At 43.1% G+C, this 21,795-nt stretch overlaps 1 protein-coding gene across 3 annotated transcripts in view; it reads left to right on the top strand.

Annotated features, from left to right (window-relative positions):
* The window catches only part of KATNAL2 (katanin catalytic subunit A1 like 2), a 62,638-nt gene extending 45,937 nt beyond the window's left edge, over positions 1-16,701 (top strand). For all 3 annotated transcript variants that reach the window (XM_037508564.2, XM_037508563.2, XM_037508561.2), the window contains 5 exons: positions 5,333-5,424; positions 6,946-7,056; positions 14,016-14,178; positions 14,989-15,091; positions 15,609-16,701. In XM_037508564.2, coding sequence (XP_037364461.1) covers positions 5,333-5,424; positions 6,946-7,056; positions 14,016-14,178; positions 14,989-15,091; positions 15,609-15,748 — 609 coding nt within the window. In that variant the 3' untranslated portion in view covers positions 15,749-16,701. The remainder of the gene's footprint in view (positions 1-5,332; positions 5,425-6,945; positions 7,057-14,015; positions 14,179-14,988; positions 15,092-15,608) is intronic.
* The last annotated feature ends 5,094 nt before the right edge of the window (positions 16,702-21,795 follow it).

Raw genomic sequence — 21,795 nt, 5'->3', positions numbered from 1 at the left:
TGTACCCCAGTTCTAGTATAAATAAATCTTAAAAAACAAAACAAAAAAACAAAGATGGGGTTTGCATTTAGCTGCTCCTTAATTCGTAGTTCTATGTAATTCTAGTTAGCTGGGTTTCGTAAGCTGGAATTCATTAAACTAAAATCTTTATTAGGCTGAGGAGTTTTTTTTCTTAAATCCCTCTTTTGTATCAACTACAAAACTGTTACAAGATGTCCCCAGAATCATTTTATTTTTTTGTTTTATTTTATATTTTTATTTTTTTAATTTTATGTTTATATTCCCCATGCAATTGCAACCCCCTTATTTTGACCCCAATCGCTCCTTTCCCCACCCCCCAGCCTCCATAGAGTGTCTCTGGTTCATAGTTGTTTGTTGATTTTGATTTTTCCTTTCTTATAGTTATTCTTTTTCCTGGTCTCTTATTTAAGTTTTCTAGATTCCTGCTATGAGTGAGACCATCCGGTATTTTTCTTTTTCTTTCTGGCTTGTTTCGCTGAGCATGATCCCTTCCAGCTCCATCCATGTTGCTGCAAATGGCATGTGTTTATCTTTTTTGAATGCTGAGTAATATTCCATGGTGTATATGGACCACATCTTCTTGATCCAGTCATCTATTTTTGGGCATTTGGGTTGTTTCCAAAGTTTAGCTATTGTAAACAGTGCTGCTATAAACATAGGGGTGCAGGTTGCTCTTTGGAATTGATGTTTCTGTGTCCTTTGGGTAAATACCTAGGAGTGGAATTGCTGGATCATATGGAAGCTCTATGTTTACTAGGTCCAGAAATCTCCACACAGCTCTCCATAGTGGTTGGACCAGTTTGCACTCCCACCAACAGTGCAGGAGAGTTCCTTTTTCTCCACAACCTCACCAACATTTGTTGTTGCTAATTTTTTTAATATGTGCCATTCTCACTGGTGTAAGATGGTATCTCATGGTAGTTTTGATTTGCATTTCCCTGATTATAAGTGGTGTTGAACATTTTTTCATATGCCTGTTGGCCATTTGCATTTCCTCTTCAGAGAAGTTTCTTTTTAGCTCTTCTGCCCATTTTTTGACTGGATTATTTTCTTTGTTTTGTTGAGTTTCATCAGCTCTTTGTAGATTTTTGTGATCAGTCCTTTATCATTAGTATTGTGTGCAAAAATGTTCTCCCAGTCGGTGGGGTTTCTCTTTGTTTTGGTTATTGTCTCTTTTGCTGTGCAGAAGCTCTTTAATTTGATGTAGTCCCAGCTGTTTATCTTTGCCTTCACCATCACTGCTTTGGGTGATGTGTCTGTAAAGATGTCTTTGATGTGCACATCATGTAGTGTTTTGCCTATATTTCCTTCTATGTATTTTATGGTTTCAGGTCTTATGTCTAGTTCTTTAATCCATTTTGAGTTGGTTTTTGTGCATGGTGTGAGGTAGTAGTCAAGCTTCATTCTTTTACATGTAGTGACCCAGTTTTCCCAGCACCATTTATTGAACAAACTTTCTTTGCTCCAATGCATATTCTTTGCTCCTTTGTCAAAGATTAGTTGACCATAAATCTGTGGGTTTATTTCTGGATTTTCTATTCAATTCCATTGGTCTGTGTGTCTGTTCGTGTTACAATACCATGCAGTTTTGATGATTATGGCTTTGTAGTATAGTTTGAAGTCTGGGAGTGTGATGCCTCCAGTCCCTTCTTTTTTTTTCAGGAGAGCTTTGGCTATTTGGGGTTTTTGGTGATTCCATATGAATTTCATCGATAATTGTTCTATTTCTTTGAAGAATGACCCCAGAATCATTTTAAATTTGATTTCCTATAATGAAAATTGGTGTTTAAAACTATGAGCCGAGACACTACAAAGTGTTCAAAGAGTGGTCACATTTTGTCCCTCAGAAGAATAAATTCAGATATTTTATGAATGTTCTCAACAAAGATTGAAACTAAATGAACTTTCTTGCTTAATATTGAAAAACAAAGTCATTTAACAAGAACTTTCCATTCTGTATGAGCATTTTATTTAACTAAAGTTTTCCTCTGCTTAATTATTACTTTGTTAGAATTCTAAGAGTAAGGAAATGAGTACTTTCCCATGTTTTTCTGCCTCTACCATCTATTTAAAAAGTTACTCATCTTTTTGAAAGCAAAAAAAAAAAAAAAGCACACAAGGATATACAGACTCCTGGGCTCTCACTGTTGCTTCCCTGCTCAGCATTTACCTGCATGGACATCAATGCCTGTCTCTGTATCTCCCTTCCTTTTATTTCTTTATTTATGACTTATTTTTATTTATTTATGCATACAAAAACTGGGTGTAGGCCGGTGGTGTGTGTGTGTGTGTGTGTGTGTGTGTGTGGAGAGGATTCACCAGAGACAGAGTGGGGAACAGAACAGGTAAACTGACTGAAATACACTGCTGAGGGGAGCAGCAGGTGCAGCTGAGGTCTGCTGTGCCGTGTGGGTAGCTCCCTGGCTGGCTGGGGATCAAACCCAAACTGCAGTGGCTGGGGATAGTTTGATAGCACTGAGACTTTAACCCCTGTGCCACCAGGGAGGCCCCTCTCTCCCTTTCTGTAAAATACAAGTAGGAATACACTGCACATCCTCTTCTGTATTTGCATCCCCCTCCCCTCCCCTTTAATGCCACACCTTGGCTACTGTTCCACACTATTAATGTTATAGACAGAACTTTTTTATTTTATGTCTCATGGTATTTCACTGCAAGGCAAAACAGACTCAACCAGTCTTTTCTGGATGGACATTTATGTTGTTTCCAGTCTCTTGCTATTATGAACAGGGCTCCAGCGAACAGTCTTATTATAGTCATGTCTTTGCATATATAGTACAATTTCTTTGAAGGAGATTTGTTGGGTCAGAGGGAAGGAAATTGCCAAATTGCCTGCCAATAGGGTGGCACCAGCTTACACTCCCATCCATGGTACATGACCGTGTTTGCTTCCCCACGCTGTGGCCAACACCGTGGGGTACCCATCTTTGAAAAATCTTTGCCAATCTGATAGTGAAAGTGATACTTCCATGCTCAAATGTGCATTTCTTTAATTCTGAATGAACCTGAGCATCTTTTCATCAGTTTAGATGGTCATTTGTATTTTCCTTCCTGTGAATTGAATTTTTATTTTTGATTATTAAAAAAGAACAATTCAAGAGGAAGACATAACTGCTGCTCACCTTGAAGGATCTCAGCTCTTCTCCTTTCAGAAATCACTTTGTTTTCTCAGCTCTTGGAAAGATCCTCACCTGGAAAATCTTGGTCATGCTGTCAAGCTCCTTACTATGAAGCTTTCAGATGGAGAGAGCCCTTCAGGACCTTCCCCTAAATCAGAGAAGCTTTCCTATCATTTATTTCTTTTCTATTCCAATTAAAGAGTTATTTATAGGGAACTCTTGGGTTAAGTTCCTCCCTCCCCATCTAATGTTCATGCCTCCCAGGAGTTGATGCGTTTGAGTAGTTGAGTGGTCTCTTAAGCAAATGCATACACCTGTTGGTGCTTGCATCTTTCAACAACCTCCCAGCCCCTATTGTATGACTTAACTTCCTCCAAGTACTTTTGAAGATTTTAGACTAATGCTTCCAGAGCACTTACCCGGACTCTGGCATTGGACAGAGCTGTGGCTCTCAGTATGGAGATGTGGTTCCAGAGGTGGTTCTGGAAGGGTCTTCTTTCAGCTGGATTTTTTTTTACATCATTTTTCATTTTTGCACAATGTATGCACTTTCATCTTGGCTATACTCCCTATACAATTTCCCCCTTATTTTGACCCCAATCCCTCCTTCTCCCTGACCCCCCCCCCCCGTAGTGTGTCCCTGGTCCATAGTTGCTTGTTGATTTTGATTTTTACTTTATTATAACTAGTTTTTTCCTGGTCCCTTATTTAGGTTTTCTAAATTCCTGCTATGAGCGAGACCATCCGGTATTTTTCTTTTTTTTTTTTTCTTGCTTATTTTGCTGAGCATGATCCCTTCCAGCTCCATCCATGTTTCAGCTGGATCTTTTGTCTGGTGGAGGTTCTTGGTCTTTCTATACCTCAAGGAGCTCCTTAAAAATGCGATTGGTTCTCATAGAGTTCCAGTATCCATTCTTCCCTGGGTAGATTGTTGCCATTGTAATCATCCTTAACATCAGGTATATTTGAGCTTGCTTTTTTGTGACAAGGAAGGAAAGCTACTTCCTTCTAAGGAGTGGTCTCTATTGTGTCTAAAAGTTGTTTGGGATGTGTGTGCCAGCATTGGCTCTGTTCTGTCAGTTCATTAGGCTGAGCCAGTTGTCTTCATTGGATGAAACAGGATTGAGTGAAAGGAAAATACTTAAGCTTGATCATGGAGCCACCACACTGCAAGCAGTGGCGAAGATGAGGCATTCCCGCTCAGTGACAGGGAAACCGGAAGGGGAGGCCTGCTACTACTCAAGAAAACCTCATCAACCCTTTCTGATCCTGTCCCTTCTCGTTTGTTCTGTGGGGCTTTGCCAGCGTGACTGACACGGAGAATAAATCCCCATCCTTATTAAAGTACCTCAATTTTTTTTCCTTCTAAATCGCCACTGCTTTCTCCAATCAAGCAGTGAAGAATTGTATATGGTGCTCAAGAGATCAGTTTGAGGGTTAAAAAAATAGGTTTCGTTTTTTCCTACTTTCTTCATCAGCACCACATCTCCCTTTGGAGCGCTTTATTTTGTTTTTATATGTCTGTTTTTTTTTTTTTGCTGTTTTGCGTTCCTGTTCTTGTTAAGTCTATAATCTTCTACTCTGAAATGGAACATTTTATTCAATTGGGAATTGCCTTTGAGCACCCGAGCTAGCAAATAGCAGTGTTGGGTGGTGCGGGGAGCCTCGTGGAGTCATTTGGGGAGCACACATGGGCGAAGTCCTCCCAGCTTGCTCCCCATGACTGGGAGGCTACCCTTTCTCGTCAGCTTTTCATTCTGAGACCAGCCCTCCCATTACTCCTAAAGGTTAAAGGAAAATCGTCACATGATTGTACACATTGAGGCTTTTGTGTTCCTATGGGCCGTGTTACTGGTGAGGGTTCCACTGGAAGCTTGGGGACTGGGTTTTATCTTAAGCCCCCCGCCCCCTTTTCTGACTAGTGACCTCGAGTTCACCACTCACTCTTCCTTGGCTCTAATGTTACTCGGTGATAAATGGAAATGACTGGACAACCCCATGGGGTGGTGCTAGGGAGAAATAACTACAACGATTATAAAGTTACTGTAAACTAACAGTGCCGCATAGATGCTTACTATTACAGTCATTCTAAGCTTTTCATCTCTGGGATCACCTGAGAACTTTTGAACTTAATTACCTGAATTCGAATATGTGGTTGCTTTGCTCCTACCCAGGTGCTATTTGAACTTGCCCGCTACCACGCTCCCTCCACCATCTTCCTGGACGAGCTGGAGTCAGTGATGAGTCAGAGAGGCACGTCTCCTGGGTAACAGACAGGGTTTTTTTGGTCGTCACTTCTCCCCTCTGTAAGTGTGTTTGATGGTCGGAAGCCCATCGACATTTACCAGCAGAATGAGCCTATTAATAAGCCCACAAATTTTCTGCAGACACACGGAAAGGTCTTTAAATTAGATCCTGTTAACTGAACAGCTGATTTAAGTAGTTTTTATAACCGGAGGAAATATCATCCTCCCCTTCCCCCTTCCCCACAGAGTGGTTTTCAGGCCTGAAGATGGCTGAGCCCCCAGACCCCAGGCTGCCTTTTCTGTCCTGTCAGCTCAAAATAGCCTCAGTGACCACGATGTCTGGAGCCAGAGGGGCTGCCTGTGGGGAGCGGGCGCCAAGGGCCAGGTCCCCAGGGCAGTCGTTGACAAGGTGTGTGAGGCCAGGGGAGCCACCACTTCAATGTGACGTTCAGTTGTGGCTCAGCCTGTCCGATTTTAACCATGTCACATATGTTATCTCTAAAGATTGGGTGTCCGCTATTGACCCTAGCAGAAAGAACGTGTCTCAGACGGTAGCCTTCTGTTTGAATGTGTGTGTGTGTGCTTTAAGAACACCTGTTGTCTTCACCACTGATGGGTTTTTTTTTTTTTTTTTTTTGAACTTTTACTGCACTTGGTACCCTGGCTTGAAAAAAACAGGCCTGGGAAATCTCAACATGGCTGCTTGTATTAATGATCTCTACTGGTCTAATATCAAGGCAGAATTGATAGTAATAAAAAGTAAATAATTACCTTGTTGGAAGTATAATTAGAATATAATTTATGAAATTTTATGCATTGAAAACCATTTTCCCAGCAGGGAAAAGCAACCATTCAGATGTGCCCATGATGCATGGGATTCATGCCATTGATTGAAATGGGACGATTTCCACAGCTTCATGGGTGCTAGTCAGCCCCAGGCTGGGGAGCTCTGCCTCTCTACAGGGGGTCAGACAGCAGCAGGCAGCAGCACCAGTGCCCGAGCGGGAACCCTAATGCTCATTCCCTCTGCAAAGACCCTGCCTTGCCATGGCGACCTGTGTGCTCCTTTCTGCATCCGCTTCCCCAGGCTTTGTCACAGCTTTGAATTAATTTGGAAGCTCCTCAGCTACTATCAGTGAGTGTGCTCCAGGATTTACCCTGAATGCGGCTTTTCTTGTCTGGAGCTTAAGCTCTAAAGCTAGTGCCTTCATAAGGCCAGGGAATAAAGCCAAGTGCTATGAAGACTTCTTGTTAAAAAGAATACTAATTATGGGCAAAGGCTAAGTAATTCCATAACTACACTGCAAGACTTTCTTCTCTCTTAGGAAAAGGTGGTCAGCTAATAAGGAGCATAGTCCTGAAAAACCGCATACCTCCTTTGGGTTACCATGTCATGTGTAAGAAAGGTGCTTTTCGGGTCTCTTTTCCTCAATCTACACCAGGGAAGAGGAAGGAGTGGCTGGGTCATTGCTGTGAATGCTGCTCTTGTGGAAGCAAAGTCTTTGCCTCTGGGAGAATCTCACATCCTCGTCTCTCTCTAGGGGGGAGCATGAAGGGAGCCTTCGGATGAAGACAGAGTTACTGGTGCAGATGGATGGGCTGGCTCGTTCAGAAGACCTGGTGTTTGTCTTAGCAGCCTCCAACCTGCCGTGGTAAGAGATCTAAAGAGTACATTCTGAACATGTTTTCATGAGTCACTGAGCACAGATGAAGATATTATATTGACCACTTCAGGCAAAGCCTTGTTATTTGGTTCCAGGCCTGGAAGATCGATCTAAAGTCTTTCTTGTTCAAGTTTTCAATCCTTGCTCTCTATACAGTGATAGAATTTGACTTAATGGAAGGAACATAGGCAAGGGTTACCACTGATATCTATCTAAATATCTATCTATCTATCTATCTGTCTGTCTAGTAGATGGCTTTATCTTCTCAATATAAATTTTTTTGAGTTTTATTTTTTTTTACTTTTCAAGAATTTTTTTTAATTTTATTTTTATATTCCCCATACAATTGCAACCCCCTTATTTTGACCCCAATTCCTCCTTTCCCCGCCCCCTCCATAGTGTGTCTCTGGTTCATAGTTGTTTGTTGATTTTGATGAGTTTTTTTTTTAATTGAGGTAATATTGGTTTACAAGACTGTATAAGATTTAGAAGAATAGGGTCACACCTCCTCAGATAAATGTCACCACATCCCACCCCCCAACCAAAGCACACAAAGTCCTTTACCCTAGATCACTGGGCCCTTCCCCTTTTGTCTCCACTCCTAACCTCACCACTAAACTTATTTACAGTGAAAATTTAAAGTCAAATTATTGACTGTGCTAAAGAAGGGTTGTAGCATAGAACTATACAATGCTAACATCTCCGGGGCTCAAAGAATATTCCAGAAATAATATGGATTTTTAACAGAATTAAAATTTAAGCTTTTCTAACTTAGGTGGAATATCTCTTTTTTTAAAAAAAGTTTCACAGTAAGTAGGAATCTAAGTAATCTCTAACTGAAAATATAATCTACTCTCAGAGTTTTTTATTCAAACTATATCCCAGAGTGGTTTAAAAACAACTCTAGAAGTGGAATTGGGAAGTAAGGGACATTGACTAGGGGAAAACAACACCTACCTGGAGAGTATATATATTTAAATAATTATAATCCCTTTACAGTTCCAAGAATATTTTCACATGCATTGTTTCTCTTGAGTTGCAGATAAGACAGGAGACTGATAACAAATGTTCTCCCTATTCGCAGAGTAGGGGGCCAAGGTTAAGGGAGCTCAGTCCACCCAAAGTCAACAGTAAGACTCAATAAGCTGAGATTTGTGATGCCCCATCACCCACTGCCCCTACCTATTATTTTTTAATAAGAGGAAAAGCCAAACAGAAGTTTATAGTAGCATGTACAGGGGTGAGATCTGGCATGACGAGTAGCTAATTTTCACAATTAGGGAAAACCTTTCTCTATAAATATGCAAAAGTAAAATGACATAACTAAAAATCCTGAAATCTTAAATGTGAGTGGGAAATACTAGTAGGAACTCATTATATATGCCTTTAAAACTTTCTCCTAATAGGTAAATAAATTTTACACTTTATGTATAAAACAGTTTCTTATTAATTAATAATACCAATTACTGTCACGACAGTACCATTTTGATGAGAAAAATAGTTTGGCCTAACCAAGAAGAGCTAAGTGGGGGTTTTCAAGCTCAGCATCATTGATAGCCTCGCTGAGGGCCGTTCTGTGCACTGTACGGTGCTGGGCAGCATTTCCTCAGCTCTCTCCACTAGAGGCCAACGGCACCCCTGTTGCCCCCTGCCCCCAGCATGTGACAACCAAATGTCTCCAGACATTGCTGAATGTGCCTTCAGAGGCAAAATTACCCCCACTTCAGAGTCACTGCAGTAAGAAAGGAGGTGATAGACACTATATACGGACAAGCTGTCACATGCTCCACGGGTAAACTCTCAAAGTTGGTCTTTTTTTTTTTTTCACAGTCCCATAATATAACCTAATTCTATTTAATTACACAAAAAGTGGTATATTACATACATTGTTCTGTATCTTGATTTTTTTCCCTCTTAACAGAACATCCTGACTCTTCATAACTGTGTATGCCTCATTATGTGTGTAAGATAATCTAACCCACCAATCACCTATGATGGGTATTTGGGTTATTCCTATTCTTGCTATTAAATGTAATGCTGCAGTGAGTAACAGTGTGCAAATATCACTTCTTGCATTTGCCAGTGTGTATTTGGGGTAGGGTCCTGGAAGTAGATTTGCTGGGCCAAAATGTTAATGTGCATGAAATTATAAGGAGGTTGCCAAACTTCCCTGCATAGAGGTTGTACCATTTTGTATTCCCACCAGTGTCCTGCTTTTGTTACTTAACATTGTAGTAAGAATATTTCCAGTGTCACTAAATTATCCTTGAAAAGTGGGTTTTATCCACTATGGAGAGCTGTGTGGAGATTCCTCAACCTACTAAAGATAGAGCTTCCATATGATCCAGCAATTCCACTCCTAGGTATTTACCCAAAGGACACAGAAACATCAATTCCAAAGGGCACCTGCACCCCTATGTTTATAGCAGCACTATTTACAATAGCTAAGCTTTGGAAACAACCCAAATGCCCAAAAATAGATGACTGGATCAAGAAGATGTGGTACATATACACCATGGAATATTACTCAGCATTCAAAAAAGATAAACACATGCAATTTGCAGCAACATGGATGGAGCTGGAAGGGATCATGCTCAGCGAAATAAGCCAGAAAGAAAAAGAAAAATACCGGATGGTCTCACTCATAGCAGGAATCTAGAAAACCTAAATAAGGGACCAGGAGAAAGAATAACTGTAAGAAAGAAAAAATCAAAATCAACAAACAACTATGAACCAGAGACACACTATGAGGGGGGAGGGGAAAGGAGGGATTGGCATCAAAATAAGGGGGTTGCAGTTGTATGGTGAATATAAAAATAAAATTTAAAGAAAAATTAAAATAAAAAAAAAAGAAAAGTGGGTTTTATAATGGGTGCCCCAAATCTACACCTGCAATCATTTCCTATTGAATGTATATGTTACTCCCAGTTTTTCTCTCTGATAAATAACACTGAAATGAACTTCCTTGTCTACAAATCATTAAATAAAGTTCTGGACAGATTTTCTGAAGCAGGATGACTGTATCAAAGGGTTTAAATGTTTATTGCCCAAGTCCTTCTATGAGGAAGTAAGATTTTTATCAAGAATATTGGGGCAGACTTTTATCTTGGCTTTGGGATCTTGGGTGAGCCTGTCCTTCTGGGGGAAATAGCAGAATCACAGGAAACTGTGTAAGAGTCCAGCCCCTAAAATCCCAAAGCGATTCCTTATGGTTCGTTAGTGATAATGCCTATCTGCCCTCTTCTAGAGTGCTAGGCTATCCGTTCCTGCTAGTTAATTTATCACTTTCCCTAGAAAAATCCATTGTGTCTCAAAGGTCAGTCCTTACCCCTCCTCAGCAGTGAGATTCGGGTTTTCTTCCTCCAAGCTCCTTCCCTACCCCACAGCATCACAGAGAGGACAGGAAGGAAGCAAGAAATAACAGCTCATCTGTGTCATTTGATGTGTAAATAAGCAATGAAAAGAATAACAACACATGTTGCATCTTTAATATTACCACTTAAAGTAATGGCCATGCAAGACATGTTTAGCGAGCACAATTAGGGCTAATTTGACCCGACTCGATTGTTGAGTATTCACAAACTCAGACCTAGGAGTCCGGAGGGAAACAAAACACTGAATAGGGCCATTAAGGCAAATGCCATCTTTAGATGTCTATTTAACTCAATGGTAGTTTGTACAAATAAGGTGTGACAATTCCATGTGTGAAGCATGTTGAAACCTACCATCCCCTTGCTATTTGCAAAAGAGCTGGAAATTTCACTATCCCTCTTGAAATTTAGACCCGTAGTATGACCAAACTGTAGATTAAAAAAAAAAAAAAAAAAAAAAAAAACAAGCCCAAAGTCTAATATTTAGAAGAAAGCATAGGATCTAAGAGATTGCTGGGTATGTGCAGAATTTACCTATTTAAATTGGCTTCTTGCACATGAAGTCTCTCCTCTGTGTGTTATTTCTCTGAAAGTATAGGCATGTGATCGATGAGATCAGCAGACATAACCTTGGTTTTTGCATAGTAAGTCCATGTATCTCCTGGGAGAAGCATGCCCTCTGAGGTCCTACCTTTTGACTTTGCACCTCATACTCCACATCAACATTCTCCAAGAGTGCCCTGGCACAAAGTCAGGAAGCATTATCCAAAAAATGAGACTTAAAGGTCTCAGAAGCTCAAGAGTCACTGAGTTAAAGACGGTTCAGCTTGCTTCCCCCAACTCAGGACTTCTCAGCTTTTTTTTTTTGGAAGCTATTGTGTGTTGTGACTTTCCAAGAGGAGAAAGGAGAAAACAATGCTTTCCTCATCTTCAGAAGCCCTGCCAGCCACGAGGTGGACGAATCATCCCCTAAACACTGTTTCCATTATTTCCACTAAAGAGAAAAATAGAATGTTCGATTTCCATTGCCCAAGTTGATGCTGATTTTCTCTAAGTTAGAATTAATTATGATTATAAAATACTAATTTCCAGCAAAACAGATTTATCTTCATCAATAAATATGGGACTTTAAGGAAGCAGGTCATTTTACATACAGCCAGTAGCCCTCCATCAAAAGTTCATTCATTCATCCAAGTAGTACTTACTGAGCAGCTGCTGTGAGCGTGATGGAGGGCTGGGGACCCAAGACATCTGGCCTATGATCCTTGACTGCTGGGAGCTGGTGATCTGGTGGGACAATGAATGAGGTGTGAGGGAGAGTGAGAGGTGAAGATGTACCACGGGATTGGCACAGATAACAAGGGGAGTAAAATTGTACAGGGAAGAGGCCATAACAGATATTGATAACAGATATTTAAAAGGGGGAAAAAGTCTTTATGGGGTAGGGCATTCTTGAATTAGGCTTATAAAAATGTCTGGGCTCTTGGTAGTAAAAATGGAAGTTCTGTAAAGAAGAACAGCCCCATGAGAAGCTCCGCTTGGATCACAGTAGCGGATTCAGAGACCGTCCTGGGAAATGTAGGTAGGAGTCAATTTATGCAGGGCTCACTGGGAGACAAAATGACTTCCCCTGCTCTGTTACTGGCTCCGCATCCTGTGCCAAAGAACACGCCAGTCCCTCTGCCTTGGATTGTCGTGGTCACTGCTTTCATGGGGACTGAGGATGTGCTGCAAAGACTAGGCCTACAAAACTCAAGGTTGCTCTTCTCTCACCACCAAAATAGTTTGTACCTGATATGTCTCCACTATTGAGTGAATGAACTAGATGTATGTTTGGTTGCCAAATTCTGTAACATTTAGAATGATCTCTGTCCCAGGAGCCACACTGCTTAGCACCCGAGACAGGCCACCAGGCTGAGGAAAGCCAGGAAGGTTTGGGGCGGGAGTTCAGCCTCTCAGGTGCAAAGCCTCGAAGCCCAGGCAAACTGTCCGGGGCCAGTGGGCACTGCCCCCCTTTTATACAACAGTAGGCTGAGTCCAGGGCCAGGCTCTGTGGTTGGCGAGTCTTGGCTGTGTTGCATGTCACGCTGATTGCTTCTGATCTCTGAGGTGATGGAAGTCCCAAATAACCGGAATGGAGATATCAGAACAGGATACGCAGGTTTAAACATTCAAGGCATAGTTGCTAACCGGAGTGTTTCCTGGTTACCGCAGGTTAAATTTTTTCATATAAATATATTGGCATAAAGAATGATTCCTGGGTACATTCCATTTGTCCTTTGTTTCCTCCCTTGTATGACTATATTATTATTGATGTCATTAAAAGTGCATTCATCAGGGCTGGCTGTCAGAGAGTTGCACTTATTTTGTGCCCACAAGCAGTTTTGAGGTAAATCTCTTGCTTTAGTGCATTAGCTGATCAATACAGATATCTAGAGTGACTCAAGGACTCCATTCCCCGAGGGCATTCTGGGGATCTGGTCTTCCTTTCAGCTTGGAGTCACTTTGGATGGGATGGGGAGACCAGAAGAGGTGCCCTTAAAAAAAAAAACCCTTCTTTCTGCTGTACCCACCTTTTCAGGAAGGGGCAGCTGGTCCAAAGAAAGCCCCTAGTTCTGCCACTTGTTCAGCATAGTCTCTCTTCCTGGTTTTCAGTCTAATCTCAAGTCTTATTTTTATCTTTGAAGTTTTCACAGGACCAACATCCCTGCAGTCCATGGCCCAAACCTGTTAATGTCTTTAAAGTAAAAGTTAATCTTATTTATTTGACTATTGGAGGTTTAGCAGTGATAATTCATTTGGCAGGTGGTAAATATTGCTGAACAGAGTTTCAAAAATTTAAATTTCATGTTTTTCCCCCCTCTATTAAAAGATGTCCCTCTCCTAGGCCTCCCCGGTGGTGCAGCGGTTGAGAGCTGGGTTGCGAAACTGCCCACAGCCTCTGCAGCGCTGGTTCGATACCCGGCCGCTGGGCGAGGGTCCCACATGGCGCGCAGACCTCTCCTGCCGCCCACTGCACCTCTCAGCAGTGTACTTTGTCATTCTGCCTGCTCTGCTCTCCCCTCTGGCTCTGGTGAATTCTCTCACCCTCCCACACTTCTGACTGTACTCAGCGCTTGTATAAATAAATAAATAAATCTTTGAAAAAAAAAAAAAAAAAAAGATGTCCCTCTCCCCTCAACCCTTTCTCCACGTCAACTTCTCCTTCCACTAATCCAGCCACAACTCTAAATGGACCCTGAGTTCATTCAGACACTCTGATAAATATTCTATCAATTCCATATTCTTGGAGACATCTCTTCCAGAGCCTCCTCACCAGTTCTAAACAGAACAGATTATCCTGTGTGTAGAGAGAGGATCTCACAAGACCTCACTCAACACGCTGGAGAGTCCCTTCACTTTTTGTGTCAGACCTCCTGTGTCTTGAATGGGCATTTGGTTACTTTAAATCTCCCTTTGGTCCTTCAGTTAAAATGCGGAATTGCTTCTGCAGTACTGAATTGTCATTCAAACATAGTTGTTGCTTAAGGGAGTTTCCTGCTGCAACCAGCTCCTGTGTTTCTGACGTGACCCTAGGGAGCTGGACTGTGCTATGTTACGCCGCCTAGAGAAGAGGATTCTGGTTGATCTCCCCAGCCAGGAGGCCAGGCAGGCCATGATCCACCACTGGCTGCCCCCGGTGAGCAAGAGCAGAGCTGTGGAGCTGCGCACAGAGCTGGAGTACAGTGTGCTGAGCCAGGTAAGCTGCCTTGGAGGGGGCCATCTGCCAGCAAAAGGGTCACCCCCCAAGTTTTCCAAGCAGTCTTCTCATGGGCTGTTTGGAGCCTCTTCCTTGAGTGATTTAGAAAAGATCCACGCCAGCCCAGTCATATAATGAACAAGGGCCTCTTCTTCATGCAAGAGTGAGCTTTTTGTCACTTGGAAACATGTGAGCAGAGAGAAACAAAGCAATGGAGTGGAAAAGGGGTGGGGTTTAGACAATGGTCAAATCTTGGCCCTGCTGCTTATTAACTGTGTGGCCTCGCCCTCTGAGCCTCAGCTTCTTCATCTGTAAAATGAGTAACAGACAAACCAGAGGATTATGGTGATGATTAAATGAAACCTTCCCCAAATAGAAAAGCTCTAGGTACTTGTCTGTTACCCCATTGTTACTGGTGTATTTGTCTGAGTGGACCCTGTAATTTGACGTTCTCTGAGGTTGCTCAGGCAGGTATGATCTCATTTGTAAGAGCAAGACAATCTACCAGATGTGACCATCCTTGGCTCGGGCACAAGAGTCCCATTAGGGGAACTTGGGTGGTAGAGTCCTTGACTAGTATCTTATGGCATTCATTTGGATCTTGTTAGGACGTTTCTGAGGCTATCCAAACATGTCAGCAGTCTCTCTTTTCCCGAGGATTATTTACCTGGGAATATTTTTGTATAGTGTTCTTGGGGGGGACGGGTGTAGAATGTAAATGGGGGCCCTGATACCTGGCCCTGCCTCTAAGATTTTAACTACCACCAGCCTTCTGCCTGCTGACCAATGGCTGTTTTGTGGTTGTTTCAGGAGACAGAGGGCTACTCCGGCTCAGACATTAAGCTAGTCTGCAGGGAAGCGGCCATGAGGCCTGTAAGGAAGATCTTCAATGCACTTGAAAATCACCAGCCAGGTATGCTTGGGATCACAGAGGTGGTGCTTTGGGTGAGAACTTTGTGTTGGAAAGTCCAACTTCCACCAGCAGGTGGCGCCTTGCTCCTGCTCATGGGGGCTCTTCACACTTGCATGCTTCCTCCAGTCAAATCAGCCCTGGTACACTCAGCTCCTTCCTCCTGTGGCGTTCTGCTTTGGATCAACTTTGCCCCCAGATGATAAACTCCTTAAGGCTCAAGCTTTTATTTCCCTGGCATGCTATGATGTTGGACTGGATCCATTTGAGGCACTATATAAATATTAAATAATACTTTGATAACAATACATTTAAGTCACATATTTTGTCTGGGCTTCGGGGGCTGAGTTGCACTTTAAAGAATTTTTTCCCCCAGCCCTCTTTAGTCTTACCTTTCGCTGCATTAACCATTAAGAATGCTGCATTATGCATTGTCCTGAAAGAAGGTCTATTAGCATTTCAAGAGCATTGATCACTATGAGGTCGATTGTTATGCTGTTACTGTTGTGTTTTTATCTAGAGAGCAGCAATTTACCCAAGATCCAGCTGGATACAGTGACCACTGCCGACTTTTTGGATGTGTTAGCTCACACCAAGCCTTCAGCAAAGAATCTGACTCAGAGATACTCAGCCTGGCAACGAGAGTTCGAGTCTGTTTGAAGTCATACTCACCCCTGCCTGGCCTCAAAGACCACCACAGAGGCCTCTTGGCTTTATTAGTGTCAGCGGAAGAGGATCATAACAACTGGAACATAGACAGTTGTTCTTGAAGATTGAATTAATTTGGACAACTGTATTTTGGAAATCTGAGGTATTTTCATGATAAATGTCAGCAATATAGTGAAGATTTCAATTATAGCTGTATGTGCTATTAGGTCATACGATGGAGATTTTTTTTTACAGACACTATAAAATTTAAATGAACAATTTCTTAGGGTTTGTGAACAGTTTCCTCATTTGTGAACTGGCACATTCACTTGGAAGAAAAAGTAGTTAAGAGAGTTGTGTTGGAAAGCATGGGATGGCCTTAAGTTGGGGGAGGCAAGTAGAAGCTAAGCTCGGCAGCCCCCCTAACCAGCTGACAGGGCAGTGGTGGGTAAGGATGGAAACGGGAAAGAAGATATAGTCTGTTTCTCACTCTGGACACCGTCTGAATCACATCAGTTCTTCCTAATTATGACCCCAACCAGTCCTGTCACCTGCAAACCCCTCCCAACCTAACTCCCACTCGGAAATGCCACGGACCCGTTGCCAGAGATGAGCAGCTGGAGTCCAGCGCGCACAGCCAGGGGACCAGCATACCACCGGCAGCTACCAGTTTGACTCTTCAGTCCCAGCCCCTTCTAACATCTTTGACTCTCACACCTCATCCAGGTGCGCTGTCCTGCTTCTAGTGCTACACGCCTCGTGGGATCTAAACTTCAGGATGGGGTCCTTGAGCTTCTGGAAGTTATCCTGGGTCTTCCTTGCTCTTAGGCGCCTTCCGATCTCTTTATAAATTTATAAACAGCCAGAAGCATCTCCTTCAGAAACCCACAATTTGAAGCACCTACTTTCAATTTCTGACAAAAGTTGAAGGATTCCACCAAGTAAGGCCACCTGCCTCACCAATTAGAACTTCTTTAGGGTAAATTACCTTCTTTTTTCTTTTTTTTTTTTTTTTTTTTTATCTCTGCCAGGCAGACTCCTCCAGAGAGGAAAAACTTCCAGGAAAAATTCTGGCTAGTGAGTATTCCAAAGGAATTTATCCTTTTATACCAAGCATTCTTTTGGTATTATTTTGAGAATATTCTCAAATGCTTCTTGAAATAGTTCAGGGACCATGTAGTGATATTGAAAATATACCTTATATAATACATTTAAAACAGATGGTATTAGTATACACTAAACTTAAAACTCTTCTTGAGCCTTAGGTACTGCGCTATGCAGTGTAAGCAATGCCAGATGTCTAGGTCTCTAAACTCATTGGCCCCAGACTGCTGTTCAATTGCCAACATCTGCTTTCTGTGCCCTCTTGAAGGGTAGGGAGGGGTTACTTTGTCGGGCTGTAGGTTGACTTTTAAAAAAAAAAAGATTTATTTATTTATTTGTACAAGCACTGGGGTACAGTCAGAAGCGTGGGAGGGTGAGAGAATTCACCAGAGCCAGAGCAGGGAGCAGAACAGGCAGACTGATGAAGTACACTGCTGAGGGGAACAGCGGGCAGCAGGAGAGGTCTGCCCGCCATGTGGGCCGGGGATCGAACCGGCGCTGGAGAGGCTGCTGGCAGCTTCGCAACCCAGCGCTCAACTGCTGCACCACGGGGGAGGCCCTGTAGGTTGCCTTGTGGCTGTTAGTTCATTGGCTTGTGGCTGTTAGTTCATTGGCTTGTGGCTACCTCTATCCTTTGATTTCATAAAATTCAATTGGATGTAACCTCAACTGTTGTGAATCTGCTGTGTGTGCTGTAGGTGTAACCACAGTGACCAGGTAAAGGGGCAGAGAGACACTACTCCGGACAGCATGCTTTGCAGCAGTACATTTGAGCTCACTGCCTGTTCCTCATTCTACTCAGTAAGCGCGGCCTGGCCATTCCTCACACATCCTTGTGGCCTCCCTCCACTTCAAAAATCCTCCCCCGTCTCCCCTGCGCTTGACCCACCTTCACATCCATCCTCTGCTCCTTTGGGAATCTCCCAGTTTATCTCTGCAATACTTCCATCCCACATATTCAATCTTCTCCTCTTCTTTCCCTTGCAAAGTTAGTCTCCAAATAATTATGCATGTGTTCCCAGGTTATGCTTTTATCTTCATGGCTTTGTCCTTATCAGTTTTGTACATTATCTACTGATTTCTTGATGTGAATTTATGCAATGCAGCCCTTTCATGCCTCTGCCCATCCCGACCACACCCCAGTTATGTGAGGATTTTCGGTTCACTCAGTAACAAGTATTTTTACAAAGACTGTATAGTGGTGTAGTGGGGCAACCAGGAGCAAGGAAGGGCCGGGGGCCTGGGAGTCTGACAGCAACCAAGCCCCTCCACCCCAATCCCCCCGCCCCCCCCCCATCTCCCAAAGTATCATTACTTTCTCTGGGCTCTCTCTGGCGGTCTCACCTCTCTGTAGTCACACATCTCATCCTCTTGCAGCCGTCCTCCTGTCTCTGAGTGACGCTGCCCTTATAGCCCTGACTTCCAGGCTCAGCTGTGCACACTTACGCATGCCCACACGCACACTCCACGTGTCCACTGTAGGCCTGGGTGCCCTGCGCCCATGCGCCTTCTGAATGAACACCATCAAAGCTGCAGGTGATAGCCAGAGGCTAGGGGTGCAAAAAGCCTTGATGAATACACTTGCCCTACAATTGGTTACTGCAGAACCAACTAGCAAATCAAAATATTTCCATTTTTGTGATTTTTTTTCCTTCCTGGAATTAATAACTGCTTCATCTTCCATTTTGTTTATCCTGTTTTGGCAACACATTCTCAGATCTGCCAGATACCCATCAGTATTATTTTCCAATGGCCTAGCACATCAGATAAACTTTCAATTCCATGCCCACACCCTCTAGTCCTGGTGTTTTAATGGGCAGAGAACCAGAGGCTCCCATAAAATAACATGTGTACCTACTCCCTGCTTTCAGCCTCGCCTCTCACACTGGCCCTCCACTAAGAGTAAAGGAATAAAGGAGGTACAGACCCACCAGGACGACCCCTAAGAGAACGGTGGAGGAGACATTAGTGGACAAGAGGGTATAATCTGGAGGAAAGTGGATGGAGTGTGGGTAACTGCTTCCACTCAGCTTACTTGATGCACGTGTTGTTTCGGCCTCAGTTCCTATAGGCATTTGGAGGATGGAATTCTCTTGCCTTACTTGGGGGTGCTCCTCTGGCTGTGCAAGGTAGGGAAGGTTTCTGGAGCCCCTTTTTGAACCAGGTTTTAACTAATTCCTTGCTTGTTAACCCTGCCTCATATGTCACTTCTCTCCCTAGGATACCTTTAAGCTTGAATCTTTGAGGTTGTCCTATAGGATGAATTCTGGTTGTATTTTCTTGACACTGATTTTAGTTACCAACACTCCAGCCACTCTCCATCCTCCAAATTATTGTACCCTCTTGTCCACTAATCTCCCCTCTACCATTCTCTTATGGGTCATCCTTATGGGCTTACACCCCTTTATTCCTTTACTGTTATTTTAGCGGAGGCTGGAGAGGTAAACATGCACATCTGATTAATCTATTGTGTATACCTGGTTACTTTTTAAAAAGTGGATTGAAAGTATATCTAGATTTAGAAGGATATAGATCTTGTCTGTTGGAGGAAAGTTTAACTTAATCCAAATGAGGGCACAGCTTAAATGCCTATCGGAACTTGGAACAAAATGACAGGAGTTAAGTCAGTTCAACGGAAGACAAGGAAGAGGTGGGGGCTGGATGATCTATAGCAGGCCAGAGACCGCAGTGACTCGGCTCTAACTCAACAAGTGTGTGGAGATTTGGACCCAACACTGCCAGATCTCTCAGTCTCCCTAGGAAAACTAGTAATTGATCTGCACTGAAATCTCCTGATATTCGGGTACTGGCAACTATAGTGAGTGCCTGCATTAAGGTCACATCAGTCTTCCCTGATGGACCATACTGATCTAAAATAACTCCAACCTCATCCATTTGCTATATTCTTTCTTCACCACTTACTAGATCTTCATTGTATGACTAGTGTAAGGGTTTTGTTGTCTGATTAACCTCCTCAAATGTTAGCACCAAGGGCGTGTTACTTTTCTCATGGCCTCTGAATGGAGATGTTCTTTAATTGGCACTCTATTTGCTTCACAGGCTAAAAGCTGTGATTACAGTTCCAGAGCACTTAGCTGAATGCACACAACCTCTTTTGTGAAAAAAACAAAGGTATTCAAAACTGTTTGATTAAGTGACATGCAGCTGAAATGATGATAATCTCTGTGCTTTGGCACCTTGCTTCTGGTTGCCCCTCCAGGAAGCATGCTACGGCCCTGAAGCCTGGTGCTCTTCCCAGGGCAACCAGAGCAAGGTGGCAGAGCTCCAGTCAGTTTTTTTTTTTTTTTTTTAATAGAGGCATGTTTTTATTTATTTATTTATTTGTTTGTTTGTTTATACAAGCACTGGGTACAGTCAGAAGAGCGGGAGGGTGAGAGAATTCACCAGAGCCAGAGCAGGGAGCAGAGCAGGCAGAAGGACCGAAGTACACTGCTGAGGGGAGCAGTGGGCGGCAGGAGAGGTCTGCGGGCCATGCGGGACCCTCCTCCGGTGGTCGGGGAGCAGCCGGGGATCGAACCGGAGTCGCAGAGGCTGTGGGCAGCTTCGCAACCCAGCGCTCAACCACTGCGCCACCAGGGAGGCCCTCCAGTCAGTTTTGAATCCCTTACTTTTGTCAGTGCTTCACATCACACACATTGATTCTTTTTTTTTTTTAAATAATAAATTTTATTTTTATATTCCCCCATACAATTGCAACCCCCCCCATTCTGACCCCAATCCCTCCCCTCCCGCCCCCCCATACACATTGATTCTTGTGTTTCACTGGCTGATGTGTGTGAGAAAATAATTTATCAAACCCCCTTGTGGGTAAAGCACTAAGGACTACAGGAGAACGCAGCTCCAACTCCTAACATCAGAACTCTAGTTGGGAGATTGAAGCATATGGAAATTTATCCAACAGTTCAAAAGGCTCAGATAAGTTCAAGGTAGTTGTACAAGTCCTGTCAGAGATGTAATACACAGTCAGCAAAAGCCTCATTATTTATGTCAAAAAAGGCTTTTGTGAATTACGGCAAAAGAAACCTGTAACACAAACAGCCTTATACAAACAAGCGCTAATGAAAAAGGAGTTCTACTGCAGGAGGCAGGGTGTTTTAGTGAAATATACAAATCAGTGCAGTTTAAGAAGTTCTTTATTATAGGTGCCCAAGGACTTCAGTTTCATCCTACAAGAACCACCATCGATCCAAATCGAGCTGAACACACCAACGCAGCTTTGTTTTTCACTTTCCTGTCCAACAAGCTATTGCAATTTTTTTTTTTAAGATTTATTTATGCATACAAGAACTGGGATTCAGGCCAGAGGTGGGGGGTGAGAGGATTCACCAGAGACAGAGTAGGGAGCAGAACAGGAGGATCTACTGAAATACACTGCTGAGGGAGGGGAGCAGTGGGCGAGTCAGGAGAGGTCTGCGTGCCATGTGGGTATCTCCCTTGCCAGGGATCGAACTCGTGCTGCAGTGGCTGTGAATAGCTTCATAGGTTGTGTCTTAACTCCTTGCGCCACCGGGAAGGCCCTTTTGTGATTTCTAAATGTGCGACTAAGGACAAAGTAATGACACTGTCACGGCAAAGGGATGGCTGACATCCATGGCTCCGGCTGTTTGATGGAGCTGTCACTTAGAGAGTGAGGTCACTTAGTTCCTTTTATGACCCCGGGACAGGCTTATAGCAAAAGCTATGTCCTCAAGGATAGCTCTAGATCATCTAGCCCCCACCTCCGCCTTGTGTTCCACTGAACTGAGTTAACTCCTGTCATTTTGTTCCAAGTTCTGGTAGGCATCTAATCAGTGCCCTCATTTGGATTAAATTAAACTTTCCTCCATGCAATGACTGGAAAATAAAGTCCTTTAGCTATTTAGTCATTAAATCTCCTCCGTGAGACCCAAAGCAGACCAACCAGTTGAGCTGGGAATGTTTCCAGTAACTTGGAT

Source organism: Talpa occidentalis, unplaced genomic scaffold (assembly GCF_014898055.3).
Source record: "Talpa occidentalis isolate TD23 unplaced genomic scaffold, MPIMG_talOcc4v2.1 talOcc4.13, whole genome shotgun sequence".
Taxonomy (NCBI): domain Eukaryota; kingdom Metazoa; phylum Chordata; class Mammalia; order Eulipotyphla; family Talpidae; genus Talpa; species Talpa occidentalis.
The sequence above is the reverse complement of the archived record's forward strand: the minus strand, read 5'-3'. Positions and strand labels throughout refer to the sequence as shown.